We start from the raw sequence: 21,372 nt of genomic DNA, 5'->3' as shown, positions 1-21,372 counted from the left end.
TCTGAGAAAAAGATTTAAAACAGTTATTGAAGTATGTGACGAGCGCCTTCAAAAAGGCATAAAAGACATTTTCTACAGGCCATATGGGAAGCAGACATTGAACAGCTGATCTTTACAGTTCAACGCACATGTTCGGTGTGAGAAGTTTGTGTATGGTTCAAAATAAATCTTTGAAAAGTGTTCTTTAGGGTTTATTTCTGAAAACAGAATACCTGCAAACATGCATTCAAACAGAGTGCTGGGTGGGTGGATATTTTATTGTGAATATGGGGGGAAAAAAGAGTGGTGATAGCCATGAAAACATTTTTTTCCAAAATAAAAAATCCCTACCGACCTACCCTAATTTTTCAAGGCATGTAATAGGAAGCAATTTTTTTTGTTTGGCCTTAACACACAAGCCAAATACATACAATGTGAGTGGTAAGATAGCAGCCAAATGGCTTCACTCTGACGAGCCTATGAGCTCTCCAGATTTTATATGGAGCTCAGTGGTTTTACCTCATTACTCGCCCTAAATTACTCCTGTCCCAACTTTTTCTGGAATGTGTTGCAGGCTTGAAGCACAGGAATGGCTGTATATTAACAAACTACTAAAACTACTAAAAAATGCCCTCGGAATATCTTTACACTATTAACCTCATTTAAAACAACAGGATGAATAAATATTAGAGAAGAAACGGTATGAAAATTTAATTTAATTTAATGATTATAATGACCAAAAATCATCATGGTTATCAGAATTATTGCAGTATTGTTAAAAAGTGCTGAACATGTTCAAAAACTACTAATGCACAAACTGAAATTTTTTTCACCAATTATATTGAAAACCACAAACAAAATTAGCCCTACTATGCACGTTTGGTTTGAACAAATACTAAAATAGCATTAAGGATGTGACTAATGACTATTTTTAGCAAGTAATCTATCGACTATTTACCAATTAGGTCAATTAATGTAATCTATGTAATAAATCAATCCTGTCTTATGCTTATACATATATACACACACACATACTGTATGTGTGTGTGTGTATATATATATATCCCACAGGCATCCCACAGGCTAATGGAAACCATGAAGAGGCCACAAGGAAGTCAACCACAGCCAAATACCTCCAGAGAGTAAGGCAGGTCCTGAAAAGTCAGCTGAATGGTAAGAACAAGGTCCGAGCCATCAACATGTACGCACTACCAGTCATCAGATACCCTGCTGGCATCATAAACTGGCCAAAGGAGGAGATAGAAGCCACAGATATCAAGACTAGAAAGCTCCTCACCATGCATGGAGGGTTCCACCCCAAGTCCAGCACCCTGAGACTATACACTAAGCGGAAAGAGGGAGGCCGAGGGCTAGTGAGCATCAAGACCACGGTCCAGGATGAAACATCGAAAATCCGAGAATACATCAGAAAGATGGCCCCAAAGGATGAACTGCTAAGTGAATGTCTCAGGCAGCAGAACCCTGATGAGAGTGCAGAGGAGGAGGAGGAACAGACAACCTGGAGGGACAAACCCCTACATGGCATGTACCACCGTCAGATAGAGGAAGTGGCTGATATCAAGAAATCCTACCAGTGGCTGGATAATGCAGGACTGACAGACAGCACAGAGGCACTAATCATCGCAGCACAAGAACAGGCCATAAGCACAAGAGCCATAGAGGCCAGGATCTACCAGAGATGATCAGTCCCAAGATGCAGACTGTGCAAAGAAGCCCCTGAAACAGTCCAGCACATAGTAGCAGGGTGTAAGATGCTAGCTGGATCAGCGTACATGGAGAGGCACAACCAAGTGGCTGGGATAGTGTACAGGAACATCTGCAACCAGTATGGAATAGAAGTACCCAAGTCCCAATGGGCCATACCACAGAAGGTGGCTGAGAACAACAGGGCCAAGGTTCTGTGGGACTTCAGCTTCCAGACTGACAAACAGATCCTGGCTAACCAACCGGACATAGTGGTGGTGGACAAAGAGCAGAAGAGGGTGGTGGTGATAGATGTAGCGATCCCAGCTGATGCCAACATCAGGAAGAAGGAACATGAGAAACTTGAGAAGTATCAAGGGTTGAAAGAGCAGCTGGAACGGATGTGGAAGGTCAAGGGTTGCGTGGTCCCCGTGGTAGTGGGGCCACTTGGGGCAGTAACCCCCAAACTGGGAGAGTGGCTCCAGCAAATCCCAGGAACAACATCTGAAGCCTCAGTCCAGAAGAGCGCAGTCCTAGGAACATCGAAGATATTGCGCAGAACCCTCAAACTCCCAGGCCTCTGGTAGAGGACCCGAGCTTGAGGATGACATGGATACCACCCCCCCCCCCCCCCCCGCCGGGGGTGAGAAGGAAAATTTTTATATTATATATATATATGTATTTATGTGTGTATGTGTGTGTGTGTGTATACACACACTGCCTTGCAAAAGTATTCATTCCCTTTGGTGTTTGTTTAATACCAGCATTACAAGCTGGTATTAAAATGGATTTTTGGAGGGTTAGCACCATTTGATTTACACAACATGTCTACCACTTTAAAGGTGCACATTTTTTTTTATTGTTACACAATAATTAAGATGAAAAAAAAACAGAAATCTCGAGTGTGCATAAGTATTCACCCCCTTTCGTATGAAACCCCTAAATAAGAGCTGGTCCAACCAATTCACTTCATAAGTCACATAATTAGTTGATTAAGATCCACCTGTGTGCAAGCAAAGTGTCACATGATCTGTCACATGATGTCTGTATAAATCAACCTGTTCGGGAAGGACCCTGACTCAGCAACACTACTAAGTAAGCAACATGAGAACCAAGGAGCCTCCAAACAGGTCAGAGACAAAGTTGTGGAAAAGTATAGATCAGGGTTGGGTCATAAAAAATATCCCAAACTTTGAATATCCCACAGAGCACCATTAAATCCATTATAGCAAAATGGAAAGAATATGGCACCACTACAAACCTGACAAGAGAAGGCCACCCACCAAAATTCACCGACCGGGAAAGGAGGGCATTAATCAAAGATGCAACAAAGACACCAACAATAGCGCTGAGGGAGCTGCAAAGATCCACAGTGGAGAGGGGATGTCCATAGGACCACTTTAAGCTGTACAGTCCACAGAGCAGGGTTTTATGGAACAGTGGACAGAAAAAAAGGTCATTGCTTAAAAAAATCACATTTGTAGTTTGCCCAACAGCATGTGGCAGACTCCCCAAACACATGGAAGATCCTCTGGTCAAATGAGACAAAATTTGATCTTTTTGGCCATCAGGGGAAATGCCATGTGTGGCGCAAACCCAACACCCTGAGAACACCATCCCTACAATGAAGCATGGTGGTGGCAGCATCATGCTGTGGGGATGTTTTTCATCTGCAGGGACAGGAAAGCTGGTCAGGACTGAAGGAAAGATGGATGGCACTAAATACAGGGCAATTCTGGAGGAAAACCTGTTTGAGTCAGCCAGAGGTTGGAGACTGGGACGAAGGTTCACGGTCCAGCAGGACAATGACCCTAAACATACTGCTAAAGCTACACTGGAGTGGTTTAAAGAGAATCATTTAAATGTCTTGGAATGACCTAATCAAAGCCCAGACCTCAATCCAATTCAGAATCTGTGGCATAACTTTAAGATTGCTGTACACCAACGCAACCCATCTAAGTTGAAGGAGTTGGAGCAGTTTTGCCTTGAGGAATGGGCAAAAATCCCAGTGACTAGATGTGCTAAGCTAATAGAGACACACCCCAAGAGACTTGCAGCTGTAATTGTAGCAAAAGGTGGCTCTACAATGTATTGACTTTTGGGGGGGTGAATACTTATGCACACTCCAGATTTCTGTTTTTTCATCTTATTGTTTGCATCACAATAAAAAAATGTGCAGCTTTAAAGTGGTCGGCATGTTGTGTAAATCAAATGGTGCTAACCCCCCAAAAAATCCATTTTAATTTAATTTAATTTTTAATCCATTTACTGTTGACCTCCACAAGCCCAGTTTCTCTCCAGAAGTAATTTCCAAACAATTGTAGATCACACAAGCATCTGTAATAACAATTACATGCCAATACAAAAACCTTGGAACCACACTGACACTGCAACTTTCAGGAAAAAGGCACAAATTAAATCCCAGTGAAAAATTAGCTTTGGTCTGAAAGGTTCAACTGAACCCCAAGACAACAATAAAAGAAAGGGTGGAGTTGGAGGTGTTGGGTCCCAAAGTAAGCATCCATCATTTTAATTAAATAAATAAATAAATAAATAAAAAAGGGGCCTACATTTCTGCTGCACATGGAAGAAGCCCCTACTCCAAAAGCAGCATAAAAAGCCAGATTAATGGTTGCAGGTGATCACCAACCATTTGGAGTAGTGTTCTCTGGTCAGCTGAAACAAAGAGTGAACTGTTGGGCCTTAATGATCTATGCCATGTATGGATGAAAAAAGTGAGGATTTTAATCCAATGTACACCATCCTAACTGTAAAGCATGGAGGTGGTAGCATCATGAAGTGGGGGTTATTTTGCTTGAAAAGGTACTGGTTCACTTTTGAAAACAGAAGGCAAGACAGCAGGACAATGATCCCAAGCACAGGGAACCTGTACACCTTATGTCATTACAACAGAAAAAACACTGGAAGCTGGTTATGAGTCAGCTGCTAGTTGCATACATTCGAGTTTAGTGGGGGGTCTTTACATTTCCTGTTAAAAATGTCTACAATCTGACTACAAAATAGCCTAAAAGGAAACACATACAAGACACAACACAACTGTCAATTTTGTCAAATTAAATTTGCAGACATCGCATGTTTCCCACAGATATTTAAATCATCCAAATTGATAGCCATCATGATAGCTGGTCAGGGCTCGACATTAAGCACTGCCTGATTGCCCGGGGCAAGTGAAACAAGCATTCGGGCGAGTGGGATATGTCCCTGACATGCCTGACTGGGCAAGTTGGAATGAGCATATATTACGAACTAGCATCACAAAAATTAGGCTTTTTGATCTTTTATTTCAGTTCCTAAAAGCATCCCTCGCTACGTATCCGCCATTATGTTTTGGCTGTTTTCTTTGTCTCTGTTTCATTTACTGCTTTGCAAGTTATTTTCCGTTGTAGTATGGGACATGTACTGTTTATAGACCCCTTGTGCATGACGTCACGCATCACGTGATAATTACAGCTGGGGTCAGACAGACACCGTCTTTCATGTAAGCAAGGTTTAATCTGTCTTCAATATGGTTAATTTTTGTGCTGTTTTTGCTTGTTCAAACAGAGAAATAGATAAAAGGCATTACTGTCTCCCCGCTATCAAGAAAAATGTTAACAAATAGAAGCAAATGCTTCAAGAACAACGAGGAAACGAGTGGTTAAAGAATATAAGGAGAGGAGTTTAGCCTGAAAACTCCAGAGAAATTCACAACTGTATTTAAAATGTATTTTACAAAAACACAAAGTTGGAAGTGAGTATGGAAGAGTTTGCTTAAAAATCTCGTTTTATTTTTTTCTGCTCGCATTCGAGTTAGCTCCTTCATAAAAGTGTTTGATTTTCTTAAAGGTGAAGCAGCTTTCTTATTTGACAAAAAAAAAAACAGATTGGTTTCAAACAACTCAGGCATAAAAAAACTCAACAAGGAGCGACATGTGCGATAAATCCTGAAAGAACAGAACAGATTAAGAGCAGAGAGAGCTGGAGCTTTGTTTCTGTTATCAGAGGAACACAGTCCTGTGCAAAATATTTATATATTGGGTTGTTATATCATCCACCTCTGGGTTTATTAAAAAAAACAACAACAACAACCACACAGCGCTGCGTCATGACAGACTGGTTGCACTGATTCAGTTACAGTTTGCCAGATCTGTATAAAACACCCACAACCTACACACTAAACAATAATTTTAAATTCAAACATTATCCTCTCTGTCATGACACAGCGCTGTTTATTTTTTCCTTTTTTAACCTAGAGGTGGATGATATAACAAAAAAAAAATACACAATAAATATTCTCAAACACAGTACTCTTCCAAAGTCTAGGCACCCTATTGTTTTCTTCATACAAACGTTGTTATAGATTTCTATTTTATGATTTCTACATTATCGAGTAATGAACCTACAGTCAGAGAGTTCTACACAAACACACTGAACTTTACAACAGCTGTATGCATATGAAATGGAAATAAATCGACTAAGGCAGGAAAAACTATTTTGGATAAAATTGTTATTGTCCGTTACAAGTAAAAGATAATCAATAACCAAACTTAATAATAAACTCAATCAATAACCAAACTTCAACTCAATGTGTGATCTTCATTTTATGTTGCAATTCACAACTATTCTACGGTTTTCCTAAGGGAAAAAAAAATAGTACTCGCAAAATAGGGGGAAAGTGATAATATTGGGGGGCAAGTGGAAATTTAGGGCAAGTGGGTTTAAAAATTAATGTCGAGCCCTGTTCGTATCTATTGGTGATTCCTGATATCATCGTCAGTCATCCCAAATTTTGCAAGGAGGACCACAGACCTGACTGAGTTTTGCCAGTTCCTCTCAGGAGGAATGGGCAAAAATTTTGCCAGAGTATTGTGAGAAGCTTGTGGAAGGCTACTTCAATCTTTAAACTTCAATCATGACTGAAGTTAAAAAATTAAACAAGGAAATACCACCAGACATTAACAAAAAGTGTACGGAAATGAAAATCTGATACAGTAAATTAAAGCTGAAATAAATCGGCACAAATAAATTGTTTAAAAACACCTCTGATGTGAACAAAGTAGATACCATAATTGACCTAAAGAGCAAATATATGCTGACACGAAATGTATGGAGTTGTGAAAAATCGAGTTTGAATGTCTTTATCTTGGGTGTATGTAAACTTTTGGCCTGACTGTAAAGGCTAGTAAATGTCCAAACTTTTAATGGAAAAAAAATGGATAGAAAGATTAAATCAGACAAACTCACTCCTCCACAGCTTTGCCCTTCACACCATCTACAACCTCGAGGGAAACGTCTCCTTGGCTCCAGTTGAGGCTAAGTGTTCTTTGGGCGTTGTGGGCGTCTGTGGGAATCACAGAGGGCACCAGGCTAATATGTGGCCGATAAACACAGTAATACATGGGCAACTTGGAGGTGATGCCATCCACTCTTTGATTTACTGCAATCTCCATACCACGTGTATCACTGCAGCTTTCATCACCTAAAGTCAAACACACATTGCATGTGAAGAGAAACAGCAAAGCACAGGCTACAAACAAATTTTAATAATAATAATAAAAATAAATTTTATTTAGAGCGCCTTTCAAGATACCAAAGGACACTTTACAAAGAGTGTAAAAATTGTAAGTAAAAGTCAAAGTAGAACTGGTTAAAAGGCACAGAAGCATGACAGAATCAACAACAAAGTAAACACACAGATGATGCAGCAATACAATTAAAAATAATAATAATAAAATAAAAATTATTAATAAAAATAATAAAACCTCAATCATTCAGCATTATGATGAGAAAGCAAGGGTAAAAATATAAGTTTTGAGCATGGTTTTAAAAGATGAAAGGGAGGTGCATTGACGCAATGAAAGTGGGAGGCTGTTCCAGAGTTTGGGGCCAGCCACACTAAAAGCCCTATCACCCATAGATCGGAGATTTGTGGAGGGGGTGGTGAGAAGGAGTGTATCAGAGGAGCGTAAATTTCGGGTGGGTAAGTATGGAGTGAGAAGACTAGAGAGGTAGGTGGGTGCTAGGTTGTGCTGGGCCTTGTAAACAAGGAGGAGAATTTTGAAATAAATGCGATATTTAACAGGAAGCCAGTGTAGCTGATTGAGGATGGGTGTGATGTGATGCCAAGGTCTAGTATGGGTGAGGAGTCTAGCTGCAGAGTTTTGGATGTGTTGTAGTCTGCTTATTGATTTACTTGGAAGCCCAATGAGCAGGGCATTGCAGTAATCAAGTCTGGAGGTGATGAAGGCATGAATTAGGGTCTCTGCAGTGGGGAGGCTAAGTGAGGGGCAGAGTTTGGAGATAGTTTTAAGATGAAAAAATGCTGTTTTAGTGATGTGTTTTATGTGTGAATCAAAAGAGAGAGCTGAGTCAATGATAACCCCCAGGTTTTTCACTTCAGAGGAGATGGTGGTGAAGTAACCTGGGATGGAGAACTGCGCAAGATTTAACTTCTTCAGCAGTGCTGGAGTGGCAATGACTATAGCTTTGGTCTTATGATTGAGTTTGAGAAAATTGTGTGTCATCCAGTTACTAATATCAGACAGGCAGGTGGACAATTGTGAGAGGGGGAGTGGATGAGAGGGTTTAGTGTGAATGTAAATTTGTGTGTCATCAGCATAGCAGTGGAAGTATAGGCCATGCTGACGGAGGATGTGACCCAAGGGAAGGATATAGATGATGAAAAGCAAGGGACCTAGGACAGAACCTTGTGGAACACCATGTGGGAGGCGTGCACTAGGGGAACGGAAATCACCAATGGAGACAAACTGTTCCCTTCCTGTGAGATATGACCTAAACCAGGAAAGTGCAGTGCCAGTGACGCCAAGGAGTGATTCCAGCCGTGTGAATAGAGTGCTGTGGCAGACAGTGTCAAATGCAGCTGTTAGATCCAGCAGTAGGAGGATGCTGAAGTGGCCTGAGTCAGCAGCAATCAGCAGGTCATTTACGACCTTGACTAGGGCCGTTTCAGTGCTGTGCTTGGCCCTAAAGCCAGATTGAAGCTCCTCCCACAGGCTGTATGATGGTAAGTGGTCTTGAAGCTGGGAGGCCACAGTACGTTCTAGCAGTTTAGAAATGAATGGTAGATTTGAAATGGGGCGGTAATTCTTAAAATCATGCACAGCTGCTCCAGATTTTTTGAGGACAGGCGTAATGGCTGCAATTTTTAGGGAGTGGGGGACCACACCTGTCTGGAGAGATGTATTTATGATTTTGGCAAGAAGGGGACAGAGAGCTGGCAGGCAGGCTTTGACAAGAGGGGTAGGCATGGGGTCCAAGAGGCAGGTGGTAGGCCTTGCCTTGGTGACAAGATCATGGACGGTTTCCTCATCAACAGCAGAGAAACAGGAGAGTGATTGAGTAGGTGTTGCAGGCAAAGATGGACCGTCCCTCAGAGTGGGAGAAGAGAGCGACTGGAGCTGTCTGTAGATGGTGCTGATTTTATTTCCAAAATAATTTAGAAAATCAAAGCAGAGATCTGCTGAGGGAGTCTGGGGTTGGTTAAAATACGAACACCATACATGCTGCATGAACAAAAACACCACCAGGATCTGGATGTACACCGACATTACAATTCACTGGGTACATTAATTTTATGCATTCAATTAATGGAAGGAAATACATTGTGCAAAACTTTGTGCATTGTTTATTGATCACATAGAATTTACCTATGAGTATGCTACTGACATAGATGGGCTCAATGAAGTGGCTCAGTAGAGCACCCTGGAAACCCAAAACCTGCCATTGTGTGATTTTGTCAGTAGCCGACATACTGATGATACGAGAACCACTTTGGTCAACTGTAGAAGAAAACACGGAAAAGACCTTTCCATCCACAGTCACATGTAGACCAATCTGATTATTTACTTCCCACGCTGAGACGGACAGAGGGTTCAGACGACTAGAGAGAGAGAGAGAGAGAGAGAGAGAGGAGAAAGACTAAGAATAATATTTAAGAAAAACAACTTGTATAAATATAATAATTTGACAGGCAAAAGAGACCATAATTACGAAAATAACTCATTTTAGCCATTATAGTGACCTTTAATTGTTCAAGTCATGATAAATTTAGCAGTTGATCTAAGAACCTGGATATAAACGAACACTCTCCAAATACTATATGGCCTGCACAATATAAAAGCACGGCTATTGTTAATTATTCTATCCACATTTACTGGATATGAGCAATCGCACGCTCTGATTGGCTACTCTACTACTCGACTATCAGCTCATATACCGTGAGTAGAGAAAAACAAAATGGCAGAGTGTTTTGCTGACCAACTGAGGACAAAATAAAAACTCTACTCGAAGACAAAACCCCAAAAATACAAGAAAAAAATGGATTAAAAGTATTTGATGGTAAGAATGTATCAGTTTTTATTTTTCAAGAATTACTATTATCACATTTTTCACAAATTGCTCCTGTTATTTCGCTGGTTTGTTTACATTCTTCATCCTTAACCATTAAAATTTGTTGAATTTTTTTTAGACTGGTTCAAAAGCTCAAAGAAGTTTGAAAATTACAGTGGGGCAAAAAAGTATTTAGTCAGCCACCAATTGTGCAAGTTCTCCCACTTAAAAAGATGAGAGAGGCCTGTAATTTTCATCATAGGTACACTTCAACTATGAGAGACAGAATGGGGGGAAAGAATCCAGGAAATCACATTGTAGGATTTTTAATGAATTAATTGGTAAATTCCTCGGTAAAATAAGTATTTGGTCACCTACAAACAAGCAAGATTTCTGGCTCTCACAGACCTGTAACAACTTCTTTAAGAGGCTCCTCTGTCCTCCACTCGTTACCTGTATTAATGGCACCTGTTTGAACTCGTTATCAGTATAAAAGACACCTGTCCACAACCTCAAACAGTCACACTCCAAACTCCACTATGGCCAAGACCAAAGAGCTGTCAAAGGACACCAGAAACAAAATTGTAGACCTGCACCAGGCTGGGAAGACTGAATCTGCAATAGGTAAGCAGCTTGGTGTGAAGAAATCAACTGTGGGAGCAATTATTAGAAAATGGAAGACATACAAGACCACTGATAATCTCCCTCGATCTGGGGCTCCATGCAAGATCTCACCCCGTGGGGTCAAAATGATCACAAGAACGGTGAGCAAAAATCCCAGAACCACACGGGGGGACCTAGTGAATGACCTGCAGAGAGCTGGGACCAAAGTAACAAAGGCTACCATCAGTAACACACTACGCCACCAGGGACTCAAATCCTGCAGTGCCAGACGTGTCCCCCTGCTTAAGCCAGTACATGTCCAGGCCCGTCTGAAGTTTGCTAGAGAGCATTTGGATGATCCAGAAGAGGATTGGGAGAATGTCAGATGAAACCAAAATAGAACTTTTTGGTAAAAACTCAACTTGTGTTTGGAGGAGAAAGAATGCGGAGTTGCATCCAAAGAACACCATACCTACTGTGAAGCATGGGGGTGGAAACATCATGCTTTGGGGCTGTTTTTCTGCAAAGGGACCAGGACGACTGATCCGTGTAAAGGAAAGAATGAATGGGGCCATGTATCGTGAGATTTTGAGTGAAAACCACCTTCCATCAGCAACGGCATTGAAGATGAAACGTGGCTGGATCTTTCAGCATGACAATGATCCCAAACACACTGCCCGGGCAACGAAGGAGTGGCTTCGTAAGAAGCATTTCAAGGTCCTGGAGTGGCCGAGCCAGTCTCCAGATCTCAACCCCATAGAAAATCTTTGGAGGGAGTTGAAAGTCTGTGTTACCCAGCGACAGCCCCAAAACATCACTGCTCTAGAGGAGATCTGCATGGAGGAATGGGCCAAAATACCAGCAACAGTGTGTGAAAACCTTGTGAAGACTTACAGAAAATGTTTGACCTCTGTCATTGCCAACAAAGGGTATATAATAAAGTATTGAGATGAACTTTTGTTATTGACCAAATACTTATTTTCCACCTTAATTTGCAAATACATTCTTTAAAAATCAGACTGTGATTTTCTGGATATTTTTTTTTCTCATTTTGTCTCTCATAGTTGAAGTATACCTATGATGAAAATTACAGGCCTCTGTCATCTTTTTAAGTGGGAGAACTTGCACAATTGGTGACTGACTAAATACTTTTTTGCCCCACTGTACATAACCGAAATGTCTAAGGAAGAATTAAATGTGGGGCGGCACGGTGGTGTAGTGGTTAGCACTGTCGCCTCACAGCAAGAAGGTCCGGGTTTGAGCCCCATGGCTGACGAGGGCCTTTCTGTGCGGAGTTTGCATGTTCTCCCTGTGTCCGCGTGGGTTTCCTCCGGGTGCTCCGGTTTCCCACACAGTCCAAAGACATGCAGGTTAGGTTAACTGGTGACTCTAAATTGACCGTAGGTGTGAATGTGAATGGTTGTCTGTGTCTGTGTCAGCCCTGTGATGACCTGGCGACTTGTCCAGGGTGTACCCCGCCTTTCGCCCGTAGTCAGCTGGGATAGGCTCCAGCTTGCCTGCGACCCTGTAGAACAGGATAAAGTGGCTACAGATAATGAGATGAGATGAGAATTAAATGTCTAAAGGTATTCTATATCTCGGCACGACAGCAAGACGGCACTTTCTCCCAAAAAACAATACGACACTTTTTGTGCAGCCATCAACAGGTTTTTAAGAAGTCTGCCTTAGTGGAAATGATTTTGTCTGATGTTATGTATAAAGCTTTTATTTATCAAATTTTCAAAAAATAAAAATGCTCCACTTCTCAAAATCCAGTGAATGTGGATAGTCTCGTCGTACATGACTTATAGCTCATGTATGACTCGATTTCGTGGAATAATTGTTAATTATACAGTAAAACCTGAACCCCTGACCTAATGAATTGTTTGGGCTTTTATTGTGCATGACACATGGCTAATAAGCTGAACTGCAATAATGTTCGCAAGCGCCTCAAACGAAGTCAAGTGTGTCAATACTTTAATCTTAATGACAATCGAGGGAACATGAGCACAAACTTTGGAAGACAACATTAAAATATAAACAAAGAAGTTTTTACTACAAGAAACTATAACCCTTAGAGAAGAAATATTCATTTGTGCCTACTACACAATTCATAAATAGCGTTCTATTTGTCGTATACACTTACTGAGCACTTTATTAGGACTGCAATGTGGTCAGAAGTTTCAGGTAATGTTCACAATATCCATTAGAATGGAAGAAAAATGTGATCTCAATAATTTCCACTGTGGCATGAGTGTTGTTGATAGGCTGGTTTGAGTATTTCTATAAATGCTGATCACCTGGAATTTTCGTACACAAACAGTCTCTAGAGTTTACTTAGAATGGTGCAATAAAGAAGAAAAACATCCAGTGAGTGGAAGACAGGAATGCCTTGTTGAGAGATGTCAACAGAGGATGGCCAGACTGGTTTGAGCTGACAAAGACATCTTGGAATGCACATCATGTTGAATACTGAGGTGGATGGGCTACAACAGCAGAACACCACTTTGGGTTCCGCTTCTGTCAGTCAAGAACAGAAAGCTGAGGCTGCAGTGGGCACAGGCTCACCAAAACTGGACAGCCGAAGACCGGAAAAACGTAGCTTGGTCCAATGAATCTTGATTTCTGCTAAGGCATACAAATGGTAGGGGTCAGAATTTAGCACCAATAGCCATCCATAGAGCCATAGCTCCAACCTGCCTTGTGTCAACAGTCCAGGTTGGTGGGGGTGGTGTAACGAGGTGGGGAATATTTTCTTGGCACACTCTGGACCTGTACATACCAATCATCCATCGCTTAAACACCATAGCCTATCTGAGTATTGTTGCTGATCATGTGCATTCCTTCATTGTTACAATTTATTCATCTTCAAATGGCTAATTCCAACATGTCACAAAGCAAAAGTCATCTCAAACTGGTTTCATGAACATGGTAGAGTTCTACAGTGCTCAGCGTAAATGAGTGCACCCCCTTTGAAAAGTAACATTTTAAACAATATCTCAATGAACACAAACAATTTCCAAAATGTTGACAAAACAAAGTTTAATATAACATCTGTTTAACTTATAACGTAAAAGTAAGGTTAATAATATAACTTAGATTACACATTTTTCAGTTTTACTCTGTGGCAGCAGGGGCGTGGTCAAGCGTCGGTCTGTGACCGGAGGGCGGAGTCAGGGAAGGTAAGTGGCAGAATCACTGCACCTGATGTCTGTTAATCTGTGTTTGTGTGTCTTCCCCAGTGACCGCGCCCTATATAAGGAGGGAGAGAGAGAGAGCAGAGGAAGGGAGCTCTCTCCCCAACCAGGCGACTTGTGTGTGTGTGTGTGTGTGTGTGTGTGTGTGTGCGTGCGTGCGCGCCTGGGAGAATAAGTTTACACTGAAAAGTGGAAAATAAAGAATTTTTGGAACTCGGTTCTGGCCTGCCGTACTTCTGTGCTCCACCCACCCGCTCTCATACTACATACTCAAATTAGGGTGGTGCAAAAATGAGTACACCCCACAACAAAAACTACTACATCTAGTACTTTGTATGGCCTCCATGATTTTTAATGACAGCACCAAGTCTTCTAGGCATGGAATGAACAAGTTGGAGACATTTTGCAACATCAATCTTTTTCCATTCTTCAACAATGACCTCTTTTAGTGACTGGATGCTGGATGGAGAGTGATGCTCAACTTGTCTCTTCAGAATTCCCCAAAGAAAATAATTTCTTTCCACCACAAAGGTGAAGGCTACAAGAAGATCAGCAAAGCTTTACTTATCAGTCAGAATACTGTAGCACAAGTGGTACAAAAATTTAAGAAAGATGGAACTGCAACCATCTCACAGAGACGTCCAGGTCGTCCACGGAAGTTAACACCTCGACAGGAGCGTCTTCTGATGAGAAGGGTTGAAGAAAATCGGCATGCAAGTTCACTGCAGTTATCTAAAGAAGTAGAAAGCCAAACTGGGGTGACTACTTCCCGTGACAATACGGCGTACACTGCAGCGGAATGGCATGCATGGATGTCGTCCATGAAAAAAGCCTCTCCTAAAGCCCAGGCACAAAAAAGCCCACCTAGAGTTTGCCAGGGCCCATGCTGACAAAGATGAAGACTACTGGGACTCTATACTCTGGAGTGATGAGACCAAGATGCATGTTTTTGGAACTGATGGCTTCAAAACTATATGGCGTTGCAAAGGTGAGGAATACAAAGAAAAATGCATGGTGCCTACAGTGAAACATGGTGTGGCAGTGTCCTTATGTGGGGCTGCATGAGTGCTGCTGGTGTCGGGAAGCTGCATTTCACTGATGGCATCATGAATTCACAGATGTATTGCTCTATACTGAAAGAGAAGATGCTACCATCACTCCGTGCCCTTGGTCGTTGTGCACTTTTCCAACATGACTAAACACACATCTCAGGCCACTGTTGGATTTCTGAAGAAGAACAGGGTGAAAGTGATTCAGTGGCCAAGTATGTCTCCTGATCTGAACCCAATCGAACACCTATGGGGAATTCTGAAGAGACAAGTTGAGCATCACTCTCCGTCCAGCATCCAGTCACTAAAAGAGGTCATTGTTGAAGAATGGAAAAAGAATGATGTTGCAAAATGTCTCCAACTTGTTCATTCCATGCCTAGAAGACTTGGTGCTGTCATTAAAAATCATGGAGGCCATACAAAGTACTAGATGTAGTAGTTTTTGTTGTGGGGTGTACTCATTTTTGCACCACCCTAATTTGAGTAAAACTGAAAAATGTGTTATCCAAGTTATATTATTAACCTTACTTTCATGTTATAAGTTAAACAGATGTTATATTAAATTTTGTCTTGTCAACATTTTGGAAATTGTTTGTGTTCATTGAGATATTGTTTAAAATGTTACTTTTCAAAGGGGGTGCACTCATTTACGCTGAGCACTGTATGTTCTTCAGTGGCCTTCCCAGTCACTGGACCTGAATTCAAAAGAACACCTTTGGGATGTGGTGGAACAAGAGAATCGCAATATGAAAGTGCACCCAAAAAATCTGCAAGACGTGCGTCATGCAATCGTGTCAACAGGGACCAGAATCTCAAAGGAATGTTTCCACCATCTTGTGGAATCCATGCCTCGAAGGATTGAGACTGTTTTGAGAGAAAAGGGAGGCCCTACCCAGTATTCGTACACTGTTCCTAATAAAGTGCTTAGTGAGTGTAGTTCTCGATGTAGGCTCTATAACAGCATTATGTGATACTTTATACAGTGAGCACATTATAGTTGTATCACCAGAAGTGGTGATTCTGTCGAATGCCCCCCCCCCAAAAAGTCATACCAGTTGTAGGCTTCACTTAACTGATGTTATTTATACCGAATACAGAGATGAATTAGAGTATTTTATAAATTCAACAAAAACGTGAGTGTATCTAGCCTTCTTTTTCTATGTGTTGGTGGTGTGTCACTCCATACAGGTGAGAGGGTATCTGGGCAGCTCCTTTGCACAACTGATTGAGGTACAAGTGCAGGGTGGTGTGGCTCTTCAGACTTAAGAGTTTGGTGTTCTCATCCAACTGAAAAACTGACTTCCCCTCCAGGCAGTGATTCCTACTGTAGAACAGTAACAGGTGCCTGTACAGATACCTAAAATATATTCATGATAATAAATTCAAAATTATCTTCAGCTCATTTACACGACCAACATTTGACATTATTCTGATCTCCATAATAAAAGATGCAAAAGCTTCAGTACACTACTTGATATTATAAACAACACATCATAGATAATCAGACCCACTCTCAGAGTGTCTCATACTGACTCACTTCAACAGACACTTTGGCACTAGTAGTGGGCACTATGGTCAGAAATTGGTATCTGCATAGATTACAGTATAATCTAATGTTCCTTCAATTTCACAAGTCCCATATTTACTGACCAGTTTTTTAAATTATTATTATCATTATTATATGGTTTTCTGCTGAACAAATAAAATCAACCTAGACTTAGTTTAAATCCATTTTTTCACTGAATATGCAAGTATTCAAGTATTAAAAGATAAATGAAATTTGATGCTGAATAAACACTGCTTCATTAATAGAGGTTATAAAAGTAAATAGTGGAATATCTTTTTATAAACATTACATTTTGCATTGTTTGTTACAGGTAATAACTCAGGGTGTCGCGGTACACAAAATGCAACACGATTTGATATGATGGTGTCCCAATATGATATATTTTCATACTTTGAAAAAAAAAATTTCAGCAGCCTTCAATTCATTAAAATGAATAATGAAATAACATCTCTGAATTTGCATATTACAAAATTAAACATTACAATTGTACACTGCTGCACCGGTTTGCCAGGCCTCAGCAAAATTCCCCCCACAGTACATCCCAAAAATTAAACAAAAGGATCTGGAATCATTAAAAAAAAAATTCATAAATTGACATTTTTTCTTTTTGTACATATTTGCATTAGAAACTATGGTGCACACATTTGTTTCAAAACAAGCTGAACTAGGAGGAAGGAAAACAAGAGTGCTCCAAGAGCAGAATATCCCCCGCTGACAACTAGGCCATAACTCTGGTAAAATGTGACTGAATTGAACGAAACTGCAATATGCGTATTACCGACATATAACAAAGAATCCTGTCAAGTTTCGTGAAATTCCTCCCAAAATTGTGAGAGGAGTTGATTTCAGAAGGTGAGCACCCTTCCTGGGACGGACGGACATTGCCACGACATAATCCCCCTGTGGGCCTTTCGGCCAGCGGGGGATAAAAATTGTGAAGGTAGTTGATTTCAGAAACCAAGCACACCTTGATGAAATTGCCAAAGTACGGGGCGTCGTGGCTCAGGTGGATAAGGGGCCAGACCATAAATCCGGGGACCTGGGTTCGATTCCGACCCGAGGTCATTTCCCGATCCCTCCCCATCTCTCTCTCCTGCTCATTTCCTGTCTCTACACTGTCCTATCCAATAAAGGTGAAAAAAGCCCAAAAAATATCTTAAAAAAAAAAAAATTGCCAAAGTACAAGTTTGTTAATAATCAAGGGCATAACTCTGGTAAAATATGCCCAAATTAAACAAAATTTTAATATGCGTATAACTGTCGTATAACAAAGCCTTTTGCCAAGTTTGGTGAAATTCCTCCACAAATTGTGAGAGGAGTTGATTTCAGAAGAACGTACAGCCTCATGAAATTGTCAAAGTACAAGTTACTTAATCAAGGGTCAAAACTCTGGCAAAATTTTCACAAACAAATTGAAATCGCAATATGCGCATTACCGTCATATAACAAGGCCTTTTGCCAAGTTTGGTGAAATTCCTCCAACAACTGTGAGAGGAGTTGATTTCAGAAGGAAACACACTCCTATGAAATTGTCAAATTATAATTTTGTTAATCAAGGGCTGTAACTCTGGTAAAATGTGACCAAATTTAATGAAATTGCAATATGCGTATTACCGACATACAAGAAAGAATCCTGCCAAGTTTGGTGAAATTCCTCCAAAAATTGTGAGAGGAGTTGATTTCAGAAGGTGAGCACCCTTCCCGGGATGGACAGACGGACATCGCCACGACATAATCCCCCTTCAGGCCTTTCAGCCAGCGGGGGATTAATAAAAAAAAAAACCTTATCCTGGCATCTCTGAATGTGTAACTTTCAAGAGGACATACTTGAAGCATGGGGTGCATTCTGCTGTGTTGTGCAAGTCATGCAGCTATCCATAGCTCAAACATGTTTTTGAGCAGTATTTTTATTCATTTCCAATTCAGATTTTATAATGATCTCCTCCCCCCAAAATTAGCCCCTGCTCGCACGCAAAATTGCACGGCTCCTGCTCAAAAAACCTGCCGTCTCTCTCAAACAGCCCCTTCTCACACTCAAACTGCTTTTGCGCACTCGCAAATCTTCTGCTCACAGATTTCTGCACTCTCTCTCGGATTTTGGTGAAACAACCCTATCAAAATTTACCAACCAAAAGCATGCAAGGTATGACATTGCCCAATGAAACTGTCACTACCTCCTTGGGTGCGTTCGCTGTACTTACAGCACAGTTACTGTTTAGCCATTAGCCAATTTGCTATGGGGCTACTATATGTAGCTATTATAGTATAAAAAAATGTGGATACTGATATATACATATTAACTCAAAATCCAAGAAGAAAACAAGCGAAGTACATTAATAAGGCCCTGGATGGCAGTAGGGGATGAACCCTGTTATACAGTAACCCACCCTGAAGTAAAGCGAGTGCACCAATGCAGTGACAGCTTCTTTTAATTCTAAAATAAAATCCCATGAACCCCTTCAGTACAGATTTATTTTATGAAAATAGTCCAACATAATCCAACTTAAAACTTAGACCAAATATTCAAAAGTGTAGCATGATATTTAGGCTCTTTGGTAGAGCATAGTGTTTTGCGTTTTTTTTTTTTGTCAGAAAAAAAAAAAAAAAAACACAATAGGACCAAATTTACATTATTTATAGGCGACTTGTTTTTTTTTTATCCTAGAATTACACCCAGAAAATTCAAAGTGACCAACCAAAACAAACAAACAAACAAAAAAATTCAATAAATAAATATAAACCCTGATAATAATGGGATGGGGGTTTTTTTCGCCAACAGTGGGTGGGATGGATGGACGGACCCCCTGGGGCTCCCCAGACACCACTGTGAAAACCTTTGATATAAATAATAAACAAACTGGCCATTATATAGAATCTATAGTTTTCTAACAAAAAAACAAAATATAGGAATTCGACAACTCAGCAAATTTCTCACTGAAAGTTCACACATAATTGGTAACACACGTTTATTATGCCAAAAAGAATATAGGTATGCTCTACAAACGATAAGATAACTGACCTCATGAGTGATCTCCGTGCAGTCACAACAGCATGAGAATCATGAAGGATGCGTCCATTAGGTGCCAGACACTCTTGTGCATTATAGTTGCCTGTACCAAGAGCCACCACTTCACACCCAGTTGCTGTAGAGACACATGGCAAAATGATAACCAGTATATTAAAATAAAATAATTAAGTACATAAACCTGTAATCAAGGGTTCATTAAAAAATGTTTTAAAAAATGACTGCAGGGCATATTAAAGATGTAGATGTGCTTGTTTTAGGAAAAATAAATAAATAAATAAATAAATAAATAAATAAAAGATAGTTGCTGGGCACTTGCTAGCTTCCAAAGTTTTCCCTTTAGGCAGCCCAAAATATGCCGGCATTTATTTACGTTCTGGCAATAGAAAGGTGGCATATAGTAACTGAAAATCTTTAATACTTATCAGGAACATTATATTCTTGTCTTTTATCCTTCTCTGACATGCACTTTCCTGAATAGCTACTGCTTGACTATTGTTATACCATAGTGCTGCTGAATTCTCAATTCTGATGGGTCAAAAAGTGTTGATTTTCTTCATACTGCAGCAAGGTTGAGTTCTTGAATCAGATTGGGCAGGAGGTGTTAAGTGTGTATGGTACCTTTCTGGTTGGCCTCTAGCTTGGTGTCCCAGACTGGTCTCCCCTTATCCAGCACCATGTGATGCGTGGCCACAACAACTAGCCTCTCACATGTCACAGACCGCATGCTGTGGCTCTTCGCGCTGCCCCTAGTCATTAGCAGAACGCAGCGGATCTAAGGGAGTAAACCCCGAAAACAAAATCAGGACCAGTCCCTACTTGGGTTAGCCCACTGGTCCTTTCATGTCAGCCTCTCTGACCCAGGCCTGGTGATTTGTGTTTCATTATGAATCCACTCCAGAACCTGCTCATTGAGGAACGCAAGTACGGAAGAGGGTAGCCTACTTGCTCACTACAATGGGGCTAGCAACCCCTTGCAGTGGTACATAACCCGCTACAGACCCACATAAGCAATCACATCAACACCTGCATTGTGGATCTGCGCAGCATAACAGCAAGCATGACGGACCCCGGGTAAAGTCTCGTGGACCCCGTGGCCCCGATCAGCTCGCAAGAATCCCAAACAAGTTAAACTAGCTTGTTGGAATGTCCGGACTATGTCCGATGCAACTTCTACCAAACGCCAGGCCTCAGAGCGCCAATCAGCTTTAGTAGCCTTGGAGCTCAAGCGCCTTAGTACTGACATTGCCTGTCTCAGTGAATGTCGGATACCAGGAGAAGGCGAGTTTGTCAAAGGAGACTACACCTTCCTTCACTCAGGAAGACCACCCAATGATACAAAGCTTGAAGGAGTCACCATTGCCATTAATAATACTCACCGCCCCCTTGTGATTAGCTGGAAGGGAATTAGCCCCAGGGTGATGAGCATTAGAATTAAATTGGACAAATTCATTGCAACAGTTATAAGCATATACGCCCCAACCATCAAAAGACCACCCGAAGAGAAAGCTCCGTTTTATGACCAGTTGTCGGAAGTATCAACTCCCAGACTTGACAGAATTTTCCTACTTGGCGATTTCAATGCTCGTGTAGGAACAGACTCAGAAGCTTGGTCAAATGTGATCGGCCGCCACGGTCTTGGTGACATGAATGAACAGGGCACCTTGCTTGATTTGTGCACCCGTTTTGGCCTATGCATTACCAACACGTTCTTTTCTCATGCGGATATTCACAAGGGAACATAGCAGCATCCAAGATCTAAAAGATGGCATCTCATCGACTATATTATTGTTGGACAACATTACAAGAGTGATATCATAGATTCAAGAGTTCACCACAGTGCTGACTGCTGGACTGACAATAAAATGGTGTGTGCGCTCGCCTTAATATCTTTGTTTC

General features: G+C 41.0%; 1 protein-coding gene across 1 annotated transcript in view; it reads right to left on the bottom strand.

The window, feature by feature from the left end:
- Nucleotides 1-21,372, bottom strand: part of adad1 (adenosine deaminase domain containing 1 (testis-specific)) — a 61,902-nt gene that overhangs the window by 18,866 nt on the left and 21,664 nt on the right. The window contains exons 8-11 of the mRNA XM_060910207.1: nt 19,468-19,591; nt 16,068-16,238; nt 9,351-9,583; nt 6,928-7,162 (exon numbers count right to left, since the gene is read on the bottom strand). Coding sequence (XP_060766190.1) covers nt 6,928-7,162; nt 9,351-9,583; nt 16,068-16,238; nt 19,468-19,591 — 763 coding nt within the window. The remainder of the gene's footprint in view (nt 1-6,927; nt 7,163-9,350; nt 9,584-16,067; nt 16,239-19,467; nt 19,592-21,372) is intronic.

This window comes from Neoarius graeffei, chromosome 2 (genome assembly GCF_027579695.1).
Source record: "Neoarius graeffei isolate fNeoGra1 chromosome 2, fNeoGra1.pri, whole genome shotgun sequence".
NCBI classification, from domain to species: Eukaryota; Metazoa; Chordata; class Actinopteri; order Siluriformes; family Ariidae; genus Neoarius; species Neoarius graeffei.
The sequence above is the reverse complement of the archived record's forward strand: the minus strand, read 5'-3'. Positions and strand labels throughout refer to the sequence as shown.